Below are 21241 nucleotides of genomic sequence, written 5' to 3' on the forward strand. Positions count from 1 at the left end.
TCATAATAAATCTTTAGTTATACATTTTATTATTCTTATGCAAAAAACGTTGATATTGTGATATCGCGATTTGTGGGTGTCATTTTTGCGCAAGAGCCATGTTAATCTTCGTTCCAATTTTATGGGATGTCCCTCGAAGGGAGTTAAAGATGAATTTTAGTCTTTTCCTTTATCCTATATATTTATGAAAATTTAGTGGGTGTTTATTTTGGATTTACTAGTCAATTATTTTTCATAGAATTTGGTCTATAGAATTTTTTATGTAGCTTTAGTATTTTTGATGTGGGAAAAAAGCTTACAGTCTCTAAAGCCTTAATTATTTTGCTTTAGGAAAAAAAAAAACATAAACAAGAAAAAAAAAATCAGGGATGTGGAAATTGTAGGTTCTTTCTCATGTCATGATGATACAAAAGTTCGTTCACAAAATTAACCAATGTTCTTCAATCTCAAGAACATGATATCTACTTTGTTATACATAGCTAAAAAAAATCTTATTATTATTAACTAATCGTCATTTATCTATGGGGGAATTTCAAAAATACCCCTTTTCCAGTAACACTTTTTAAAAATACTCTTTTTCTAATTTTGGTATTTGGGCCAATATTTATGCTACTTTGGTGCTTTAATTGGTATGATATTTTTATGAGACTCTTAAAGAGTATTGAATTTTTGATATTTAAAGGATTTGATGTATCTGCAATTTCATACCCACCAAATTCAAACAAAGATTTGATGTATCTGCAATTTCATCACATCGTTTGGAACATAGCTATAAATTATTGACTTAACTAATAATCTATATCATTTATGTGAATTATATATATATATATATTTATATATGTATATATAAGAATAATTGTGCTAAGTATATCATTTATTAACTTCACCTACTTACAATTAATAATCTAAATTGTTTGTTTCTTGTTAATTAATAATATGTATCACTGATGTTAATCTTATATATATATGTAATTTTAATTGTACTAACTATATCATTTATTAACTTCACCTACTTAATTATCATTTAGTAACGATAATAAAAAGTCTAATACATGCTTTTTCAAATTCTTAATTTAATTTACAGAGTCGGCTCTAGAGAAAACTTAGCAGTTTTCGAATCATCTATATTAACATTTTTGCAGCATAATTAAAAAAAAATCCTTGGGGTTGAGGTTTGGAGTATCAAAAGTACAAACTATCCACAAACCATACCATACAGCTCCCGTAAGTAGCTAAATATGGTACCCACGTAAGTTAACATTGCTTAACTTTCATTTAATTTCTTAACTTTAAAAGGAAAATTATATACTAGTGAAAAAACTTACAAATATGACCTCGACTACCAAAACAACGATAAAAACTAGTTATTCTTTTAGATTGGTACCAAATTAAGTTTTTCTTTCTTTCTAATGCATCTTAAGAATAAACTGCTTTTTACTATTGAGACTCTATTAATATTATTATTAAAAAGAAATGGAAATTTTTTTAACAAAAACTATGCAAAACATAAGTAAAATCTAAGCAACTATAAGAAACAAATAGCAAAACTATATAATTATAGTTATACATATTTTTTTAGCAAAAAGAGGAACATTGATAATTTGATGCTAGGATTTCAAATATTTGATTATTTGAATTTTGCAAATTGGTCGAATTCCAAATAATGATTTTTAAAAGTTCGTCGAAGTTTCTAATGAGAATCCGTTCACCCACCCAACCTACTGAAAAATCTGATGACGACTCGCACGTTGAAAGATAATTAGTTTGCAGTTATTAGCACTCTTTGTTCTGATGCTAATTAATCAAAGAATTTTTTGTTTGGACATATTTTAGATGTTTACAAAAAAAAAGACATATTTTACATAAACTTAAAAAATATTATACAAATATTCATTTTAATATATCAATAATTGAAACTTTCAGACGTGTTTATAATTACATAAATTTAACCAAAATTTAAATTTTTTACACAACCAATTTAAATCCGGTCAAAATCATTAATTTGAGTAATTGTTAACTAACAATGACTACTAACTAGATAACCATGTTTGCATTCAAAATTGTGTGTAAAAATACAATAAAACAACCAAGTTTGCGACGCAATAGGCTCTTTCCCTTACTTTTTTCCATCATATTCACTACATGAGACACTTAATGCATGCAAATGTTTTTATTTATTCTCAATTGGTCAATAAGCAACAAACAAGGATTGTGTCACACTAACACATCTATAAATAGCAAATTCGAACCGGAACCACTCGATGTCCCGAGTCAAACTCCTCATGTCCCATCCAAATCAATCCATGTGTCTTCTTCTCATCGTACCTCATCTCCTTATACATTTTCCAATCCCATTATATATACTTAAATCTCTTAACCTCAACTAAGTTAACAAACTCATCATATCAATCAACAGAAACAAGAGCTCTAAGACAATGACAAGCTTCGCGGTCGTCGCAAGACTCATCACAAGAGCTCCAAGAGCTCGTGCTTCTGTCCCAACAAGACTCATCCATGTAATCTAGCTATATTTTATTTTTTGAATGTAGCGTTTCGGTATCATCATCAAATTTTAATACGTGTGACTAATAGTCTAATACTAATCATCTTTAATTTTTAAAAATAAATAACCAAAGGGGAGTACAAGGAATGAAGTATCCGTCAGTGACAAAGCCACTGAGGCTCAACAAAAGGTAATACACCAAAACATAAAACCAAATTTGAACGCATATAAAGCTTAGTATCTATTACATTTTATATACTATACAAATGTTTCATATAAGTAACCAAGTTAAATATAATGGACCTAGGTGGCCAAGAAGGCAGACGAAGGAGCACAGACTATCTCGGACGCTGCGGGTAACTTGAAGGATAAGGCAAAGAACACTGCAGAGGAAGCATGGGATAAGGTGAAGGACACTACGGAGAAGATCAAAGATACGGTCACCGGAAAAACCGAGGAAACCAAGGAGTCCATTAAAGCCACAGCCAAGACCGTCGAGAGAAGCATGAACACCAAGAACCCCAAATGATAACATACTGAACTTTTAAAATTTTCACTATATTAAATAAAATGTCATTTACCTAATGGAGTTTTGTTTTGATATGTTTACACTTTGGTTTGTATTGAGAATACTGAATACGTATTGCTTTATTAGTGTAATAATAATAAATCTGGTTACGATCATATAGAAACTCATGTGTTTATCTTAGTAAGATTAATTTGATATATATAGACGACTTTTAGTACCTCCATCGCCACATAGACTATACTATATGGATTCATAATCTATATATGTTACTTCCTAGTAACCTCAACTACATGTCGAGAGTACCCTTCAGCATTGACATCCAAAGACCATCAAATCATGGAAATTGAATCTTGGTCATTGATCTCTAATTTTAGCTCTTTTAGGTTTTCAAATACCCATACTCATTCTTTGAGCATACTATTTTCTAATGTGATATTCTTAATTTTTACCTTTAGTGTATTTTTAATATACCGCATTATCATTGTCGTCGTTTTTGGTATCTTTGTCGTTGTAGATTTTGCTGTAAGGAGAGACTTGAAATTGAAACTTCCCCACATTTGTTTGGTAGGATAAGAGCTTCTCCATCAATGTCTCTTAATGTATATGCTCTAAACTATAATGTTGGTAGTTTGAAAGACCTTAACCACCAATGTCAAATATATCTTCTCGATACTATTTGACACACGCACCCCTTATTCCCATAGTTTTCTTAAGCTTGTGGTACTATCACACACTCATAATTTGTTGGATATGGGCTTCTCCCCATGTATAGTTTCAATCCGCCCGGTAAACCAATTGTCGACGTGGCTTCTAGAAGGATTTACCGGCACAAAAGGACAAAAATCATTTGCAGCCCAATAAGCGACTGGCCCAAAGATGATCGGCCCGCACAAGCCATTTTGCCGCCTGCGCATCATACACATCTCGAGGTAGGTTATGATGCATACCATCAACTATAAATAGGGTGTCCTCAACTGAAAGAGGACAGACAGTGAACTGGAGTGAGTGAGTACATATAATTCGTATCATAGCTCTCAACATATTTTGCTAAACCTAAAGAGAAGAAACATAATTTGTATTAAGCAAATCGGCTCTATTACTTGTTTATTGTAATCTCGACGATCCTTGATCATTCAGTCTTGCCTTTATTATTTTCCGATATTTGACAACCTTCACTATCAACACATACTCCTCACAAAATTTCAAGGATCTTTGCTCTTTCTTTAGTAATTAAAGATTAGGCTTTGCACTCAAATTTCTAAGCTTATACTCCTTTCTGACTCTTTCTCTTGACACCTATCATAGTTTTCTCATTTCTTACTTTGGGCTAATTTATTCCCCAATATTTCTCTCATATCTATGCCTTTCCCCATAGATATATCACTGCTAGTTATATAGTAGAAGTTGCCTAAAATTGGAATTGCTTTCCTTTATAAACGAATCATTATGTACAAAAGAATTAGAATTTGGTTGACTTGGTTTGACTCTTTCTCTTTGAGTAGTTGATTGCATAGCACATGAACCATATGAGATTTGTCTCGAGTCTTTTGTTTCCTTCAATAATAAGTAAATTGATGTGGTTACGAAATACGAACTTAACTTAATAAAACCAAAGAAAAAATAAATAAAAAGACAAACTTTGAGAATAAAACCAAACCTATTCAGATAAAACAACTGTTCGATATAATCCGATTAGTATCAAGCCGCTTGAGCAATTCACATGTCATGGCTTCTTCTCTAGCTCCGTTTCCTTCACCTCTCCCTCCAAGATTCTTACAAACCCTAACCCAATTCCCTAATTCTCCGTTTCTGTCTCCATGCTCTGTTTTGAGGTTAAAAAACGCATCTTTACTGGATTTGAGAACTCGAATCGCTCCTCTTCAACCCCAACGAGTTCGGTCCAAAACCCTTGTTTTGTCTGCTCAGTCCAGTTTCTTGAAAGGTTTGTTCTTTACCCTCGAATTCATTGTTCTGATTGCTAAGTTATCAAATTGAGCAAAAGGGTCACTGAGTAATCTTAGAAATTGGTAAAATTGGATTGGAGCTGATGTGTTTGAAGGGTTTGTGTACTATTGATTGATGAACTGGTTTGTTCATTGCTGTGTGGTTACCCTCTGATTGATCAGTTTCTTGAGTGTGCATAAGAGTTTCTTGATGGAGTAAGTGTGCATAAGAGTTTCTTGATGGAGTAGTGTGCATAAGAGTTTCTTGATGGAGTAAGTGTGGTAGAATTAGATTGGAGTTGATGTTGATTTGAGGATTTGTGTACTGATTGATGAAACTGGTTTTGGTCATTGTTGTGTGGTTACCCTATAATTTGATCAGTTTCTTGATGGAGTAAGTGTGCATAAGAGTTTCTTGATGGAGTAGTGTGTATAAGAGTTTCTTGATGGAGTAAGTGTGCATAAGATTTTCTTGATGGAGTAAGTGTGCATAAGATTTTCTTGATGGAGTAAGTGTGCATAAGAGTTTCTTGATGGAGTAAGTGTGCATAAGAGTTTCTTGATGGAGAAGTGTGTATAAGAGTTTCTTGATGGATTAAGTGTGCATAAGAGTTTCTTGATGGAGTAGTGTGTATAAGAGTTTCTTGATGGAGTAAGTGTGGTAAAATTTGATTGGAGTTGATGTGGATAAGAGGATTTGTGTATTGATTGATGAAACTGGCTTTGGTCATTGTTGTGTCAATACTCTCTTTGTGTGCATAAGAGTGTCTGGCTGATGTTTTTGGATGTTGATATGAGGATTTGTGTATTGATTGATGAAACTGGTTTTGGTCATTGTTGTGTGGATACTCTCTTTGTGTGTATAAGAGTGTCTGGCTAATGTATTTGGATGTTTGTGTCATTGTACTGTACAGTTCTTAGAACCGCATGGAGTATTGGGAAAGATGGAATCGAAGCTGGAACCAATCTTGTACCTGTGAGTTCACTTAGTCTTGTCATCACTGATTAAACTGCTCTCTAAGTTAGACTTGGTTATGCTTATGATCCTATTTTCGTTTGTTTGAAAGGTCTCTGTACCTAGACCAGTTGCTAGAATCTCGGTAACGATTGCAGCATTAGCGGTTTCGTTGTTTGTTGTCAAGTCGTTTCTTTCAACCGCTTTCTTTGTATTGGTATGTAATCCTCTTCTTCCCTTTCCAACGATATTTTTTCGGTCTTTACAAAGCTAAGTTTCAGTGAGTGTTGCAGGGAACAATGGGATTTGCATATTTCTTATTCATAGCCTTAAACAAAGATGAAGCTCCAAAACTAAGAGGAGAAGATAATAGCTCTGGTTCTAAGTCAATGGATGATCCACTTGAAGAAGCCAAGAGAATCATGGACAAGTATAAGTAAAGCTTAAGGTTTTGTTAATATGAGACAGATCTCCAAATGTATACAGATACAATACTTAGGGATGTTATATGTTCTTTGATTTAAGATCAACTTGTGACGGTGTAAGCAAGTGATTGGTGAAGTTCTGGTTTAGAAACTGTTACCTCTAATAGTCTAATACCAATACATCTTCTAATATCTTTAGTGGGAATGGTTATATTGAAATTTTTTTTGCTGCAACTAGTTAAGTGCCTCTCTCAAAAATATTTCAAAAAATATAACTCTAAATCTTCATTAATAATATGATATGAAAAATAATATATGATTCGTTTGTCTATACAATGTGTAATTTGTTGTACACGACTTGCACTCAATCACATTTGTCCTAACAATTTTAAACTTTATCTTTTGCAACTAGTTCACTAAGTTCATGACAAGCTCTGATATATTCTTTTAAGCTGTTTACTATATATATAAACGGGAACTTTTAGATCATTTTGATCGTAAATTTAATGAGTCATCTTTCGATATAATAGTAAATAGATGATAACAATAAAATTGAAATCAGAAGTATTAAAATAAGCCCAAAATATAATTTGGAAATTAATTTACAAGTAAATTTTAAATAAAAATAATCTGTTATATTAAGTAAAATAATTTATAAACATAATGATTTATTTTTCTTTATGCAATTTACAATAATTATATAATGGAGAGGTGCATCGCTGCTATGATTATAGTAACATTGAAGTATTGGAAATTATCAGAACCCTTAGTATCTAATTGAAACTATCAAATGGATGATTGTTGCAGTATGCAAGTCAAGCAATAAGAGAAAAACTGGTTATCACAAGTCCAAGCTTCGTTAGAAGTAGTGTTGATGATGGTTGTAGCAACAAAAACTTTTCTCGAAAGCGAAGAGCTATATTAATACTCATTTTTCCAATTTATAAAAAAAACACTAAATTTTTTAAATTTATAGAAATATGTGTGTAAGCTAAAAGAAATATAAACAAATTACCTTTATAAGTGTGGAAAATTATATAATATATATATATATATACATTTTCAAAACTTTTTAAAAAACCTTGTAAACCTTTAAAAAAAACTTTTATAAATCTTATAAATATATGTGTCGAGTCTTCCGCATTATATTTTTATCTAGAAGTACCATATACGCCCTAGAAAACTTTATAATTCTTCAGATTTAAAAATAGGTATTTTTGAAAATTGATAGATGAAAGAGACATTTAAAAAAAAAAAGTTATACACCGAAAAAGTATATCTCAAAATTTTCCAATTTTTATATAATTCGAAAAGGGTTATTTCTTTAATATTGGAATATATTTCTTATAAAATTATAATGCAAAACAAAAAATAAGTATGAAAATTCATTTTATTTTTTAAAATTGTGTATTGGACTCAAAACCATCTTGTGAGTGCATGTTATATTAGTTATCTCATGAGATAATAGCAAATAGATATAATGATACAAATAAACTTAAAATAAATTTTCAATCTAAATTATTAATAACCGACAATAAAAACAGTTTTATAAATGTAGTCCACAGATAATCAGATTCAGAGGGGAATAATATATCGGATAACTGACTTTTTCAAGAAATTTATGGCATTTAGATTAAATCATTTTGGATTTTGGTTATTAATTTTCTAGGAATTTTGGTTTAATCTGGTTATTTTGTTTAAAGAATCAGGTTGCTTCTCAGTTCGATAAAACAAAATGATACAACAACCAAACTAATCTGATTAATCTATCGGTTAACCTATAGTGATTAATCGAACGTGAACTGAAATGTCGAAAAACCGGTTTAGCCCGTACGGAAATTTTGGTTTGTGTAAACTATAGAGGCCTCATTTAATTTAATCAATGAGGAGACTGACAAAACCAAAAACAAGATAATTTTATTTTTCTCTCATTTAATAATTTGATAAACAATAATTTTCTAACTAATTTATTTTAATAAATTTAACGAATATAAGATTACAATCTATAAGTTTAACTTCATAACTTTTATGTATCCGTTTTGATTCAAACAATGTCTCTCCATCTCATAGGAGATTTGAACCAGGAGCAGAAGAGAACCAACCTCCTTGTACTTAGAAAATGTGGACAAGAAGAGAAAGCCTCCAACTTCTTTCCTTTGATCCTAATGTTAAGTCTTATGGCTACCTTCTTGATTTGCATAAATTAAACCAAGAAAACTTGTTTCGAATTGGGCTAGGATACACAAGAATGTGCTTGGAATAGCGCGGGGATTGGCTTATCTTCACACTAGAAAAGAAGTGATCCTATAATCCATGGAAATGTTAGATCAGGGAATGTACTTGTTGATGACTTTTTCTTGGCAAGGCTCAATGAGTTTAGTCTTGACAAAGTTAATGGTACAAGATGTAGCCGACGAGGTCGAAAACACGATTACAAAGCAGCAAAACTCTTCAAGATGAAGAAATGCAAATCAAGAACTGATGTCTATGCATTTGGGATCCTTTCTCTTGGAGACATATCAATGAGGAAGAAACACCAGGAACAAGCAGAGATTGAACAACGAGTTTGTGATAGAAGAATATATATTGTAGATATTATATACTAGTACTACTAGAGCAATGCACTATACTACACTTTTCCATATATTTTTCTATATATATATATATGTTCTGTTTTGGTTATACAAATACAAATAATTAACAAAGCGTACCGATCCTGCATTTCAAAGCACCAGAGCTAGAGGTAAGCATTCCTACAAGGGAAGATGATTTAGCAGCCAAACTAGAGGCTCTTGCATAATTTGAAGAAGCTCCAGCTCCAGATGAAGTGAAGTATGCACCATTGAGCATTAAGTCTCCTTGTGATCTCCAGTTCCAATTGTTCCATTCTCCTTCCCTTGCATTAACCCTTTTTGTCACCTGCCAAAATATATATATTAAATCATTCATTATGTTATTTAGAATGATCAAATTATATCCTCTAGCTTGATGCATCTTTGAGCAACCGGTTTTATCGAATACCTCCTTGGCGAAACGGTTTCCCGGGGCAAGGAACCGATTTCCTTGGCTATTGATGGTAGGGTTAGCACTCCCACCAATTGCATACATTTCCCAATGTGTGTAATCGTTGTTTACTACGTGGAAGTATCCATGCCTGCACCTGAAATTACACCAAACATACAAACACTCTAAAACATATGAAACCATAGAAAGAAATAAAAGAACTCCCAAGAAAATGATGTGACACAAACCTTGGCATTCTCTGTATAAGACCTTCTCCAAAATGGTTGTACGCAATGGTTACTTGCATCATTTTGTCTCTTGTGTAGGAATCAGTATGCCCCAACAAAATAGCCTGCATTATTATCTATTGTCAGCTTTTGAAGATAAGGCCAAGGAAAAAAAAGATATAAAACACTAACTTTTTAAATTACTGTGCATATTTTTGAGTAATGAGCTAAACAATTAAGTTTGCATTTAGGAAACTTAATCTTTGATTAGAAGATGAACCAAAGACCTCAAAATAATGAACACACTGCCATCTATAGAACAACCAATTTTCTGATCATAAGAACACGAACCTAAACTAAGGCATGCCGATCGATTTAGGATAAGATATAAGACGCGTATCCGATCACCCGTTTGAGTATATAATTAATTTAGAAATTATCATATCCACAATTGATAATTACTAGAGGTTCGGCCAGAACCTCTTAGTTATTCACCAAAAAAAATATATATCCAAAATTCTTCCCAAATTATATAAATTCTAGTAACTATTTTGACATCACAAACACTACATGTTAGGCAAAATTTCGAGAACGTTACTTATTTATTATTTCTCAGAAAATAATTTGCCTATTTTTTTTATAACAAAAACATTTTTTCTCCCAATTTTTATAACAAAAACATTTTTTCTGGCAAATATTTAATAACTCATGCTTTTGTTTGGGAATTATCCCTATTTTATCTATGTTTCAAAAACAAATAAAACCATCTATTACATACTGCTTATGTTACCCGAATTATTCTAGTCCCAATGTCCCATTCCTAGACCGCGTAAATGCATTCATAAATCATCACCACTCATAACTTTTGCACCGATACTAATATATACCACCTAAATCATTACCACTAATAACTAATAATACATCATTTGATATATTATATATAGACCTAACTAGTCCGCAAATTTTGGTAAACGTACATGAACTACTAGAATCAATGAAAAGTGTGATCTAACCTCGTTGTGATGAGTCATATAATTATTAGAGATGGTAATAGCAGTAGATCCCATAATTGCATCGATCAATCCATCAGCACAATTCGAAAGAGAATTATGATCAATCCAAATATGACTCGATCCAAAAATCGAGATCCCATCACCATCAGCCATAGTTCTCCAACCATAATGACTCTCAGAACTCCGAACCATAGCGTTACCAGTCCTCTTACAATCATGTATATTAATCCCATGGATGATAATATTGGTAACGTACTGAATCGTTATACATGCACCACCAGCTATATGCACGTTCGAACCACGACCATCGATGGTTTTGAAGCTGTTCATGATTAGTTCTTGTCTTAAAGTAATGACCATGTCACGTTTAAAGACAATCCATAGAGGTTGGTCTTGAATCACAGCGTAACGTAGTGTACCAGGTTTAGGATTAACAGGGTCATGATCAGATGGATCAGTAACAATGTAGTAACGTCCATCACGGCCTCCGACCGCGTTACGGCCGAAACCAATCGCGCAACCCGCTAGCCGTTTTCTCTGGCGATGCCATTTTTTATCGCATCGCCAACAATCATCGATCGGGTTTCCTGTTGAACAAGAGGAGAAGTAGCCTAGCTTTCTCCTGTACGTACTGTTACGTATGCTCCTGCATGTATCCGCAAAATAATGTTATTACGAAAAAGAGAACAAAGTTTTTAAAAGTTTGAAATTAACCCCGTGAGTTTTGGGATTTTGTAGATACCACCCTAGTGAGAGTTAAACAAGAAAGTCAAAGTAGAGGAGACAGGAAAATGCAAAATATAAGGAAGCATTGAATTGAGGTTTTGGTGAGGTGGCCCAACGTGGGTAAAATTAAATGTTGTCTTTTGTATAAAAAGGAATTTTATATTTTCATGTTCATGGGAGACGATCTATATAGGAAACCTTTGGAGTAGTATTTATTTTCTCTGTAATTCCGAAATTAAATGCAAAAACTATGGGTGCCAGATTCAGATTTATATAAAATATAGTACAAATATGTATATAATATTTTATTGAAAATTAACAGTAAAATAAAAAAATAAAATAAAAATTCTTTGTTAACTAATAAACTTATGTGAAAGATTATTGGGTTTAAGGATTTAATCATATTGCATGTAGCATTTTTTTTAATAGTAGTAAATTAGGAATAAAGTAATGCTGATACATTTTCTAAAAAGAATGATTTTAATCTTTATTAACTATTTGTCTTAATAAATAATACATTAATTTCTTCTATTATGATAATGGTTGTATTTGATTGTTTTATCTATTATGAAAACTAGTTATGATATCCATACATTAATTTGCTGTTAAAAAAGAGTTGTAATTTAATAAGAACAAACAGTTTAATTGTTGTTAGTTTGATCATAAATAGTCATTTAATATAATATTCAAAATATTAAATCAATAAAGAAGTAAATCATTTAGATAGTTAATTAATACCATTTCTCATTGCCTATAAAATGATAAAATATATACAGTATAAAATAAAAGTCTATAAATTCATATTCGATAAATTAATACGTCGATAAATTATATTTTTTTCAATCCCAAATTAGTTTTTCGATGTGATGACAAAAAAAACGAAAAAAAAATAGTTTTTCGATGAAAATTTTATATCGATAAGTTGATATGTAGAAGATATTCAAATAATTCTAAAATCTAATGCCATTGTTCCATAAATGTTTTTATTTTTTAAAATCATCTCTCTTTGAGAGAGTATGTATGTAAAATTGTAAATGTATGTAAAATTGAAAACATTAATACAAAGGCGTCGGTGGATCTTAAGAAAGAAAAATAGTAAGGTAAGGTATAAATGGGAATCACGGTTTGTGGTTTTATTCAATAAACCAATACTGTTCTTCTTGTCAGAAGTGTTTTCACATGTTACTCTTTTTTTATTTTATTTTATTTTTGCAGAGTTAAGAAATTACAAAAGTACATCTCAGTCAGCAGCAGAGTCACATATATTGAGAAAACTTATAATTCTATGCATCACAATAATGCATGCTTATTATAAAAAACAACATTACTAACTTTTTTAACTTTTACATAAGTCAGAGAAATTTTTATAGATTGTTGAAATTGTTTTTCTTGGTCTACTACAACAACTTTACATAGGTTATATAGTAAAGTTAAAGCATCACATATATATGATTTGACTAATCTTAAAAACGTTATTAATACGAAATATATCTAATAAAGTAGGTTTATATTATTTTATAATAGGTTAAGTATATAGTGAGTGAGTGAGTAGAGAGAGACTCACGTATCGACCATTGCTGCTATTTCATCTGGGTCTTTCACAGCATGTTCATGCCATTCACTATCAAAACAAGAACATGCAAAGCGACGTCGTTTTAAAGATCGTATAGACAAACAAATTTCGAACGGCTGAGATCAAAATCTAAGTGAGAGAACTCACTTATCAACCGTTGATGTGTTTCTTGAGCTTTCTTGTTTCGTTTCCCTTGTTTCTTGAACTCTGCATTGTTCGGACATAAGAATCTTTGTCCGAACGATAGAAACAAAAAACCAAATGGGAGATGACAATGTAAGACTTACGCATTTACATGGACAAAGAGTGATATGATTATGACTAGAGCTGCTGAGATTGAGAACAGTGTTCTTGTAAGGACGACCATTGTTAGAGCTTTTTCTCTTCTCTCTGATACAGAGAGAGAATGTGAGTGATCTAGAGAGAGGAGAGAGAGGGAGAGGGAGGGAGAGAGAGAGAGATGAGAGAGGTGAGGAGAGGGGTTTATATATTATAGATGAAAACTAGAGATTTGCAAAGGAGCTGTGTAAACTCCGTTAAGTATATGTCGACGACGCGTCGTTGTTTTGACGGTGTCGCGTTTTTTTTTTGTTTAATGGTGTTTTTATATGTATATGTACATTCGGTTAATCAGTTCTAGTTATGTTTTGAGTTCTTTTTTTAGGGAATTTGGAAACGGTTTATTTGGGATAAAGCTGTTTTGGTTTGGTGTATCGCATGTTAAAATCTAGTTTTTAATATTTTAATAAGTAAATCTCGTCCGGAATTAATATCAAATTGTGTTTTTGTTTTGTTTGGTTTGGTTTCTGAAAAAAGAATAAAATAAAAATATTAAGTAACTAATTCTAATTAAGATTGTACATTTTAGTTTTTTTTTATGTATAGTTTGCTATTTAAAAATGTTTACTTCCCTTAATGAGTTTTGGTCACTTTGGTATTACATAGCTCGAATTCAAATAATTCGATATACATTATAAAATCTATAAATTCTTACGTCGTTAAATTTATATATCTCTATGATTTCGAATTGGTTTTCAGGTTAATTAATATATAGATCTTCAGTTAATGATTCTATATATCAAGAAAATATCACCGTCTCAATGTTTTTAATTTATTAAAGTTTTTACTATAGTTCTATTCAAGTTATTAATTTGTTCAAAATTTTTGGTCCAGATTTAACTTTTTTGCTTCGATTTGGAAATCATGCCCAGGCCTAATCATTAGGTTAAAAACTAACAAAAAAAAGAAAAAATAATAATTGTACTACTTATAACTCTTTTCATTACATCTCTCAAACATTAGTTATGCGAATATGCAGAAATTTTTATAGAAAGAAATATATTTTGTTTGCAATATACTCTTTCTATTTCACAAAGAGTGTTGTTTTACTAGGGGTGGGCAAAATACCCGTACCCGAAACCCGAACCGAACCCGACCCGATGTAACCAGTTTCGGTTGGGTATATTTCATACCAAATATCTGGTTGGATGTTTATAATAAATAAATTGGGTACCCGAACCCGATCGGGTATATCCGAACACCCAAATAAAAATCCGAAATCATCCAATGTTATATAATATATGTTAGGATCTTTGTATAATATCGATTCTTGCCTTTCTTCTAACCTCTAAATCTCTTGATTCTCTCTATTTACCATATCCCGATAATTGTGCTATTCAAACCAAATCAAGAAAATTCTCAATTTAACAAACTGGAGACCCTAAAAGAATCATTCTCATCATTCGCTAACTCTCCTCCATCCGAGGTCTCTCAAGGCAAAGTCAGGTAAATCACCTCTTCTTCGTCGATTTGAAGTTTTTAGCAAATAACTTAACACTTGACAGAAGATGAATTCAGAACTAACAATATGAATCAACACTAACCAATCTAATTCTTTATTAATTATTACGAATGATGTAATCCTTGCTAGTGTGTGTGTATCAATTATAATATATCAATCCACTCTCATCCACGTTAAATCCATGCTTATATCAATTATATTAAAATCCATGCTTGTGTGTGTTTCTGTTTTTTTAATCATCATCACGTATACACGTTTGTGTTGCTATGTTCGTTTTATGTTTTATTGTTTTAAGAATTCTAATTTAGTATGTTTTTAATATGCAGATGGATTCATCATCTCCTCCTAACAAAGCTAATAGAGATAATGAAGAACATGAACAAGAAGAAGTTATTACGCCGACTCCGGATCAAAGGGGAAAAAGGAAACAAACACAAGAAAATGGAGCTACTTCTGAACAACCAAAAGCAAAGAAGATAATCCCCCCAAGGTCAGATGTATGGACTCATTTCACAAGAAGAGAAAACCGTGACAAGTGTGTCTGTCACCATTGCAAGAAAGATTATTCATGTCCATCAAAGTCAGGGACTAAAAACATGTGGAATCATCTTGAAATATGTAAGTCATACAAAGCATGGAAAGAAGGACAAGATACGACTCAGCAAGTTATTAATATGCAAGGGAGTTTTCATAGTGGAAAAGTGTCTGAGAGTATTTTCAGAAAAGCAACGAATGAGTTACTTGTGTTAGCAGGGTTGCCATTATCTTTCGTTGAATGCATGGCTTGGAAACACTATTGTGACAAGGTAAACAATTTTCTTTTGTAATGTTCTTTTTTTATCAACTTATTTTATATCTAACTTAAATATATGTATGTTTCTCTATGTATATCATCAAGATAAACATGTACAAGCCTCACTCAAGAAGGACAGCAACAAGAGACGTTGTTCAGATTTATGTTGATAGGAAGGCTACTATGAAACAATGGTTTCTAACTAACAAGCAAAGAGTCTCACTAACAACAGATATTTGGACTTGTGAGATCACTGGTAATGTTTATTTTAATCAATATCTTGTTTCATATTTTTTTGTTAGACTTGTTTAATGTGTAAGGCTTAATGTATCTTCATATTTTTAGGTTCAAGTTATATGGTTATAACAGCACATTATATTGATGCTCAGTGGCGATTAAAGAAGCTGATCATAGGATTCAAGTATGTCACAGATCATAAAGGTAAGACTATTGCTAAGGTCCTTCTTGAATGCCTAACTGACTGGGGAATAGAAAAGGTCTTTTGTGTGTCTGTGGACAAAGCAACAGCCAATAGTAATGCATTGTCATTGTTTGAGTCCAGTTTCTCTTTGCTATCTGAGGACTCTTTAGTGATGAAAGGAGATTTCTTACATATGAGATGTGCTGGTCATATTATTAATTTAATTGTGAGGGACGGATTCAATAAAATAGATGATAGTGTGACTGCAGTTCGTAATGCTATATTATATTTTAGATCAGGAGGCAGAAGGCAAGAAGCATTTGATCTTAAGGTAGACTCTGGTAGGATGACAAGGGGTAGTTTACCATTAGATGTAAAGACTAGGTGGAACTCCACATATTTGATGTTGTTAAGGGCAGTTAAGTACAAGGTAGCATTTGATAAGATGGAGCTTGAAGACAAACTGTATAATGATCATTTCTTGGAGTATGAAAATGGTGCAAAACGGATTGGACCTCCTTCAATGGCTGATTGGCGTGCAATTGAAAGGTTAAATAGGTTCCGTATCATTTTTTACGATGCCACATTGGTAGTCTCAGCTTCTACAACTCTGAATGCACACAAGTGTTATGGTGAGATAGTGAACATAGCATCAGAGCTTCAATTGCTTTGTACCAACTATGATAGTGAAAAACCCGAAAAACCCGACCCGAACCCGAATGGTTACCCGAACGCCCACCCCTATGTTTTACAATACATTTTTGTTTCATAAAGATTTTTATATCAAATCTCAAATTTATCTCCAATTTTTAAGCTTAATTATTAGTTAGATTATGAGAGAGACAATTTTAGTGCATTAACAAAGATATAAATTCTATTTTCACATTTTTAAATTTGTATGAAACTGGTAGAATGACCATTTTTTTTTGATAAAATCCACTTTGCATGATTTTCTAAATCACTTTTTTCCTTTTAAATTCTGTTTATTCGACATGGAATCAATGAATTCTACATAGATTTGTAAACCTTACAATGGTTTTAAACCACTAAAATATTTTCCAATTTTTGTGTACTTACCTTAACTTACTAAATTTATTACTTTTATTAATAAATAAATTATATTTTCAAGCTTAATTGATTTACCTAGTCATATGAACAAGTTCTAATGAGTCACATTATAACTTGTATGCTAAATACATTATATTCTCAAGACTTTTTTGGTTCAATTTGTAGTTTATTAGATATATAAACATGAAAATATAAATAAATAGTTTTACAATTGATCTACAATACAAACATAGTTTTTTTCTTAGGGTTTCTTCAAAAAATTCAAAAACTGGAGTAAATTTTTATATTTATTTAGTGCTAACTCGTGATCGCTAGTCCATTTTACTCCAGTTTAGATATTGTAGTCCCAATAGAGAAACATAAGAGCATATAACACACAAATTGAAGTCAATACTTTAGCTCTTAATGAGAACAACCGAGTTAAACGAATTATCTCATTCAAACATTTCTACCTCTAATATGTACGATTCGTATCAAGGAATGTGGTTATTACAAGCTACACCATCGTACAACCATTTTTATCACAAATATTTGTTGAGTTTACCAAATAAGGCACGATGTTAAGGGAATATGTTAATGGAAATAAAATCAATAATTTGATTTTGTAAATAAATTGCAAACTTAAGTTTCTACAATTTAACAAAATATATTAATGGATTATCAAACCGTTAAATTGTTCTCACAAATAATTTAAAATTTTGCCAAATTTGGCAAAATTAACGAATGTTTGTGATATTTTTTAGAAAAGTAAACGAAATTTCATGATCTATTTTAAAAGCCAATAAAATTAAGACATACTCCCTCTGTTTTATTATAAAAGATGTTTTAGCCCATTTTTTTTGTTTCAGTATAAGTGATGTTTTCAATTTCCTATGCACAAATTTCATGTATTTAATATTTTTTGACCAATTATATTTTACATCATATTTTCTTATTGGTTGAATTCATATTAGTTAATGATGTTTTTATGGAAAATGGGTAAATTATATGTTTTATTATTTAGTGTGCCAAAACCTTAAACATCGATTATAATGAAACAGAGGGAGTATTATTTACCATAAGCAAGTTCCAGTTTTCACCACTTTTGCTTTAAATTCATGGTTTTTGTTTTGATATTTATCATCCTGATCATCTTCCGGTGCTTATTAAATTAATTTCTATATAGTTTGTAGTAACCTATTTTCACCAAAGACAGTAATTATTGGCTATTTGTAGCTAACTTGTTTTGACAAGTACGTATTACATCAAGTAAATAATGAAAATGAAGTATATATCTATAACACCTAACATTTGAATTTCATTTAAATTGTAGTAGTAATTTGTTACAAACAAAGTAGCAATTTCTAACACTTTATCCAAAATATATTAGTTGCCATATATATTGCTTACCATTGTTGAAAATTTAAGAACATTGTTAATAAGACATAAAAAAAAGGGGGATTTACCACCTAACACACTTTAAGGGGGAGAAGTTACGAAAGGCACACTTTCCAATTGTTGTGTACTTTTTGAACTGTTTGTGCCAAAAAAAGACACAAACTGTCCTAATAAAGTAAAACTGTGTCTCGTCCATTTCTAATTGTCGACGTCGTCGTCCGTTTGATGCGTAACTTCGTTTATGTTTTAGTTACTATTAATTATATAATTTAATTAACCAAGAATATAATAAACCCATAAAACTTAGGGAATTTTTTCAATTCTACCATGATTTATACTTTATGTTTTTGGAAATACCACGATTTCCAAACCTTATCCCATATACCATTTTTTCACATGAATATACTATATTAACCTTGTGTATCTTCTTTATCGAATTGACAAAAAGGAGGAAAGAAGAAAATAAAAATAAAAGGTACTGACACCTTTACATGTGTACTGACACCTTTACTGACACCTTTACACCTTTACTAATGACACCTTTACGGTTGATTGGAAAACACAATACATGTGTATTAATGGTAAACAAACATTTTAATTAATTAGCTATGTAGACATCTCCGGTTAGAAAGGAAAAAAACAAAATTAAAAACTTGTATGAACATTGCGAAGAAAAAGAGACAGATAAAGAGAAGTTTTTATTGAAGGATAGAGATGTTCTTACAAGTTTTGAGAAATCCGTGGACAGAGGATTGTTTTTATTGTCTACGGTGTTGTCTAACTTTCTTGATGTTTCGTTTGTCTATGGTTTGTCCACGGTATTGTCCTTGTTGTCCATGGTATTGTTCTTATTGTCCACATTGTTGTCTATCTTTCTTGTTTAGTTATCAAATCTAAACCCTAACAACATATTTAAAAACCCAAACCAAAATCATTTTTGTTTAGTTATCAAATCTAAACCCTAAACAGTAATTTGAAAACCCAAACCAACCAATAAAATGCTGAAATGATGTTTCGTTTAACTATGGTTTTGTCCACGGTATTGTCCTTGTTGTCCATGGTATTGGTCTTGTTGTCCACGGTGTTGTCTATTTTCTTGTTTAGTTATCAAATCTAAACCCTAACAACATATTTAAAAACCCAAACCAAAATCATTTTTGTTTAGTTATCAAATCTAAACCCTAAACAATAATTTAAAAACCCAAACCAACCAATAAAATGCAGAGATAATGTTTGTTTATGATAGACATATGGACATATGTATAGTTAGTATATGGACATAACTAGTTATATATACGATGGACAAAATCTTATTCATGGACACTTTCTCGATCAAAGCGATGTTTGTCACTCTTATTTTTCATCGTATAAAGAAAGTTTGTGTTTATTTGGTTAGTAAAAAGAAAGAAATAAAAGTTTTGTTATAATTTTATGTTATTATCTTTTCCTTCTTTTGTGTCACAGATCTCAATAGGTGTGTATGTGTCCCATCAATTTTAAGAGAAGTGAGAAGAAGGGCATAGTGGTCCAAAAAATTAGGAAAATGTTATTTGGGACAAGACCTCCTCAAAAATGGTATTTTGAAAAACGTTTTTCAAAATGATGGTAGGGAAGCTAAATTTCCCTAAAACTTAGTGGTTTATAGCTGTTTCGTCTTCTCCAACATATAGAGAACACAAAATCACGGTAAGTGTCTTCTCTTTTATGTTAAACTTGAATAGAGTAAGTGCTTCTGAGTTTTCTCGTTTATGTTAAACTTGTATATACTAATTTCTCAATCACTTTGGATGACAGATCTAGGTAAGTGCTTCTGAGTTTTTTTATTTTTTGTTTTTCGTTTTTACATATTTAAATCGGTAGTGACCTATTCTGTCCAAAAAATGCTTCCAATAATTCTTAATACTCTCATTTTCAACGTTGGATAGACGATTATTGTCCATATGTTCACATGTATAGAGACACACTCATTTACACTCATTTTTATTGGAATGTTCTCATGTACATAATCACTCATTTATACTAAAACATGTAAAAAGTAACCACATGTTGTTAAAATGTCCAAACACAAGTATGTATATCCAGAAACGATATTACAATTGACCATCCAATTATCAGCGACCAAATGGTCAACTACAAATGGATAATATACATAATATAATTCATACGATGACCTATTCTGTCCAAAAAATGATCATGTGGATGAGGTTTTTTGGATACCGATGACCTATTCTGTCCAAAAAATGCTTCCAATCATTCTTAATACTCTCATCTTCGACGTTGGATAGATGATTATTGTCCATATGTTCACATGTACAGAGACACACTCATTTACACTCATTTTTATTGGAATGTTCTCATGTACATATGCACTCATTTATACTAAAACATGTAAAAAGTAACCACATGTTGTTAAAATATCAAAACACAAGTATGTATCCAGAAATGATATTACAATTGACCATCAAATTATCAGCGAATAATTGGTGAACTAAAAATGGATAATATATATAATATAATTCATCCAAAAATATAGTAAAATGCATCTTCAAATATAGGAAAAATAGAAAGTTTGAGTATTGTACAAAAATAAATATAAAATATTGTTACAATAACAAGATAAAGTGATTATAAAAAAAAGATAAAAAATGAGAAAGAGAAAGAGGAAGAAAGGGAAAGAGGAAGAAAGGGAAAGAATCGAAAAGGAGGAGGAGGAAGAAAATGAAGAGGAAAAGAACGTAAGTGTTTAGTTGTGTGGCATTTTATTTAGGATGACAAATGAGTTAATATGTTGTCAAAGTGAGGGTGAGAGAGTAAAAAAACTTTTCCAAAATGTACCATGAGTTTATAAGTGTGTCATCGTGCAATTAAACTTTTGAAAGTGTGT

The 21241-nt window shown here is 31.2% G+C and overlaps 3 protein-coding genes and 1 non-coding gene across 5 annotated transcripts; 2 read left to right on the plus strand and 2 right to left on the minus strand.

Moving 5' to 3' along the window:
- Window positions 1-42: 42 nt before the first annotated feature.
- Window positions 43-143, minus strand: LOC111829792. Its single transcript, XR_002833148.1, has one exon. It is a non-coding gene; the product is annotated as a U6 spliceosomal RNA (small nuclear RNA).
- Window positions 144-2409: 2266 nt separating this feature from the next.
- Window positions 2410-3145, plus strand: LOC17877897 (uncharacterized protein At4g13230). Its single transcript, XM_006284976.2, has 3 exons — window positions 2410-2516; window positions 2637-2693; window positions 2811-3145. Exons 1-3 carry the CDS (start codon window positions 2436-2438, stop codon window positions 3030-3032), a joined length of 360 nt encoding a protein of 119 aa, XP_006285038.1. The 5' UTR covers window positions 2410-2435; the 3' UTR covers window positions 3033-3145.
- Window positions 3146-4705: 1560 nt separating this feature from the next.
- LOC17880192 lies at window positions 4706-6574 on the plus strand. The gene is made up of 4 exons (XM_006284476.2): window positions 4706-4974; window positions 5890-5951; window positions 6043-6147; window positions 6224-6574. Exons 1-4 carry the CDS (start codon window positions 4758-4760, stop codon window positions 6368-6370), a joined length of 531 nt encoding a protein of 176 aa, XP_006284538.2. The 5' UTR covers window positions 4706-4757; the 3' UTR covers window positions 6371-6574.
- Window positions 6575-8967: 2393 nt separating this feature from the next.
- LOC17877435 (putative pectate lyase 14) lies at window positions 8968-13338 on the minus strand. 2 transcript variants are annotated; one of them, XM_006285197.2, is made up of 7 exons: window positions 13185-13338; window positions 13045-13104; window positions 12889-12945; window positions 10599-11244; window positions 9607-9710; window positions 9377-9515; window positions 8968-9274 (listed from the first exon to the last, which is right to left on the minus strand). In XM_006285197.2, the coding sequence occupies exons 1-7, from the start codon at window positions 13262-13264 to the stop codon at window positions 9053-9055; spliced, it is 1308 nt and encodes a 435-aa protein (XP_006285259.2). In that variant the 5' UTR covers window positions 13265-13338; the 3' UTR covers window positions 8968-9052. The 2 variants fall into 2 exon arrangements, with proteins under 2 accessions (XP_006285259.2, XP_023634861.1); XM_023779093.1 differs by having other exon boundaries at window positions 9178-9263.
- Between the last annotated feature and the right edge of the window lie 7903 nt (window positions 13339-21241).

Source organism: Capsella rubella, unplaced genomic scaffold, assembly GCF_000375325.1.
Source record: "Capsella rubella cultivar Monte Gargano unplaced genomic scaffold, Caprub1_0 scaffold_7, whole genome shotgun sequence".
Lineage (NCBI taxonomy): Eukaryota > Viridiplantae > Streptophyta > Magnoliopsida > Brassicales > Brassicaceae > Capsella > Capsella rubella.

Excerpts from the sequence above, each read along its gene's own strand:
- LOC17880192 (XM_006284476.2), top strand. The coding sequence starts at position 4,758 with ATGGCTTCTTCTCTAGCTCCGTTTCCTTCACCTCTCCCTCCAAGATTC. Across the intron at positions 4,975-5,889 it reads TCAGTCCAGTTTCTTGAAAG|TTCTTAGAACCGCATGGAGT; the intron begins GTTTGTTCTTTA and ends TGTACTGTACAG. Across the intron at positions 6,148-6,223 it reads CAACCGCTTTCTTTGTATTG|GGAACAATGGGATTTGCATA; the intron begins GTATGTAATCCT and ends TGAGTGTTGCAG.
- LOC17877435 (XM_006285197.2), bottom strand. The coding sequence starts at position 13,264 with ATGGTCGTCCTTACAAGAACACTGTTCTCAATCTCAGCAGCTCTAGTC. Across the intron at positions 9,711-10,598 it reads ATATGACTCATCACAACGAG|GCTATTTTGTTGGGGCATAC; the intron begins GTTAGATCACAC and ends ATAATAATGCAG. Across the intron at positions 9,275-9,376 it reads GAAACCGTTTCGCCAAGGAG|GTGACAAAAAGGGTTAATGC; the intron begins GTATTCGATAAA and ends ATATTTTGGCAG.
- LOC17877897 (XM_006284976.2), top strand. The coding sequence starts at position 2,436 with ATGACAAGCTTCGCGGTCGTCGCAAGACTCATCACAAGAGCTCCAAGA. Across the intron at positions 2,517-2,636 it reads TCCCAACAAGACTCATCCAT|GGGAGTACAAGGAATGAAGT; the intron begins GTAATCTAGCTA and ends AAATAACCAAAG. Across the intron at positions 2,694-2,810 it reads CCACTGAGGCTCAACAAAAG|GTGGCCAAGAAGGCAGACGA; the intron begins GTAATACACCAA and ends TAATGGACCTAG.